The following is a 3,067-nucleotide window of genomic DNA, read 5'->3' on the forward strand; positions in this document are numbered from 1 at the left end:
ATTTGTGAATTCCCTGCATTGTGCAGGGGGTTGGGCTAGATGATCCTGGAGGTCCCTTCCAATTCTGTGATTCTATGAACACGGCCGCCCTCGGAAACCAACCATCACCACTCAGTGGCTGAAAGAGTGACTGGAACAACATTGCCCAGGGGCACTTTCACTGGCCAAACAGTTGACCTAACTCAGGGCTTCCTGTAGCAAGCCAGATGCGCTGAAATACTCTGGGTCTGGTTGCTGCTTAGGAACGGCCTTGAACGCTCCGAAAGGCTGGACTTATACGTGGCCCAAAGCTCCCAAATGGAGCCAACGGGATCCACCAGGCCCGATTCCAGAACATGTGAAACAGGGGTGTGTTTGTGCTTGAAGAAACTGAACTGCCTCCCCTCCAGGACCTGGAGGAAATGTCAGCAGGCACCCCCACCCACCCACGCCCACCTTCCCACCCCCCTCTCACCTTGAGGTACTGAATGTCTTTGGAGCAGCTGAGTTCGGGCAGGCCGGCCGCCTTCATCAGCGCAAAGAGGTGCAGGAAGAGGAGGCCGTGGCAGCGGAGGATCATGTACGCTCGCTCACAGTAACCTCGGAAACTGCAGCAGAGAGAAGAAGAATAAAAAGAAGGGATTGGATTTATACCCCGCCCTCCACTCAGAGTCTCAGAGCGGCTTACAAACTCCTTTCCCTCCCCCTCCCCACAACAGACATCCTGTGAGGCAGGTGGGGCTGAGAGAGCTCTGAGAGAACTGCCCTTAAGAGAACAGCTCTGACAGAACTTGTGACTGACCCAGGGTCACTCCAGCAGCTGCATGTGGAAGACTGCGGAATCAAACCCGTTCTCCCAGATTAGAGTCCGTGCGCCAAAGGATCTGGCAGTAGGTGATATGAAAGAACTTTGTCTGAGGCCCTAGAGGGCAACTAGAAGAAGAGGAGATTGGATTTATACCCCACCCTTCACTGCTCAAAGGAGTCTCAGAGCAGCTTACAAACTCCTTTCCCTCCCCCTCCCCACAAGAGACACCCGGTGAGGTAGGTGGGGTTGAGAGAGCTCTTTCGAGGACTGCCCTTGAGAGAACAGCTCTGACAGAACCATGGCTGATTAGAGCCTGCGCTCCTAACCACTACACCAAACCAGAAAGAGTGACTCGATGAAGGCAGGAGACAGCTGAATGAATGAATTTTATTGTTACGGCACCCAGCCAGCAAAGGCAGGAGACAGCTGTCCGGATGGAATCGTCCCAAACTCTACCACATTTCAGGGGTGTCTGAGGCAAAGGTGGGGAGGTGCTTTCATGCACAAACCAATGAGCCAGAGACAAAGTCTCCTGCAGTTAGATTTGAGTCCAGAAGCATATCAGAGAGTTTCAGGGGATATGCTTTCAAGGGTCATGGCTCCCTTATACTCTGAAAGGCTTGTGGATCTCTGAGGTGTTTTGGGACTCGAGTGTTACTGCTCTACTGCAGACCCACACAGCCACCCTCCGAAACTCTCTTTTTTGTGTGTTTGTGTGTTTTGTGTGCTTGCCTGGAAGTCACGGTTGACTTTGGCAACCCCTACTGTGGGGGCTTGGATGTTTTTCAGAGAGGTGGCTTGGTAGTTCCTGCCTCCGCATCCCACCTGCTGGTATCTCTTCCAAGTACTCGCCAGGGTCGGCCCTGCTCAGCTTCCGAGATCTGACGAGATCGGGCTTGCCTGGCCTATCCAGGTTGAGGCCCTTGGAAACTCCATGAACAAAATAAATAGTTCAAGGGCAATGCACTCTGTAGGCTGTGGAGTCTTGTGAGCAAAAAATTCTACTTTGTGAGCTCCTGGCCTTAAAAGTTGTGCGCGAGCGATTTGGCTGCTGCATAAATGATTCTGCTCTGGAGCCATCCCTTCCTGAGCCAAGACAAAAAATGTGTGAGCCAGAGGCTAAAGAACGGTGGGCTAGCTCACACTCACTCAGCTTAGAGGGAACACTGCTCAAGGGCTGTTTGAAGGACCAGCTCCTTCCCCGTGTGGCAACTACGGTCGTCAGTCATCTGTGGGCCATCCCACCCCTTTGCATGGCCCGTCTGGCGTCGACCAAAGCCCGGCCTTTTCCACCGTGGTTCGGGCTCCGTGGAGTGGATGCCCCAAAGAGGCGAGGAGAGAGATTTCCAGGGAGATCTTCAGGTGAGGCCTGCCTGTTTGCCGGGGCAGTTGAGGGGGTTTGAGCGGCAGGCGTCTTTTAAGGGGGGAGAGGGATTTGGGGCTTGGCTGTTTTAGTTTCGGTTGTCGCTGAAGATGTGTTATCGTCAGCTGCCTTGAAACATGAGGAAAAATCAAGACGGGCCGCAGTGTGAGTCTGTCTGTGGCAGTACAAAAAAGCAGGGGTCCAGGAGGACCTGAAAGGCTCACAAGAGTTGTGGCAGGGGAGGAGCTTTTGGGAGTCACTGCTCACTCCTTCAGATACCGGATTTCTGAGAAGGGAGGATATAGAGGTTTTAATAAATAAAGGGCCAGCGGTATTCCCCCACCCAGACCTGCATTTGCCCATTTTTACAAATTTATAATTTATTAAACTTTTCAAAAAAAACCCACAAAACATATAACACATAGCAGGCGGAACAAATCACGTTATGTAAACATATGCTCACAAACTGAATTAAACAGAGAACCTATTACCAAAGGTGTAACTTATCAATGATACTCGGTATTTCCTCTGGTTGAGATAAATGTTCCAAAAAAGGGAACCAAACAGGGACATAAATCCGACTTGGAAGAGGGTATATATGTATTATTAATAATGTCTGTTATTTTTGCCATTTATGTACATATTCCATAATTTGGAATACCAATTCTGTCTACTTGGGCCAATGGTATTTTTCCATTTTGCTGCGGTTATATTTTTAGCTGCTGCAAGTAAAATGACTACTGTTTTACTAATTCAATCCAATTTCCATTATCCAATGGTTTAAAATAATATGTTCTATTGCCCACTTTTGACGTTAAGTGACATAAGAACCGAAGAGAAGCCAGTGTTGGGTCAGGCCAATGGCCCATCCAGTCCGACACTCTGTCACACAGTGGCCAAAAATACCAGGTGCCATC

The 3,067-nt window shown here is 50.0% G+C and overlaps 1 protein-coding gene across 1 annotated transcript in view; it reads right to left on the bottom strand.

Annotated features, from left to right (window-relative positions):
* Nucleotides 1-3,067, bottom strand: part of PIK3CD (phosphatidylinositol-4,5-bisphosphate 3-kinase catalytic subunit delta) — a 57,294-nt gene that overhangs the window by 2,668 nt on the left and 51,559 nt on the right. The window contains exon 20 of the mRNA XM_015407670.1: nucleotides 455-587. Coding sequence (XP_015263156.1) covers nucleotides 455-587 — 133 coding nt within the window. The remainder of the gene's footprint in view (nucleotides 1-454; nucleotides 588-3,067) is intronic.

Source organism: Gekko japonicus, unplaced genomic scaffold, assembly GCF_001447785.1.
Source record: "Gekko japonicus isolate JY-2015 unplaced genomic scaffold, Gekko_japonicus_V1.1 scaffold1533, whole genome shotgun sequence".
Lineage (NCBI taxonomy): Eukaryota > Metazoa > Chordata > Lepidosauria > Squamata > Gekkonidae > Gekko > Gekko japonicus.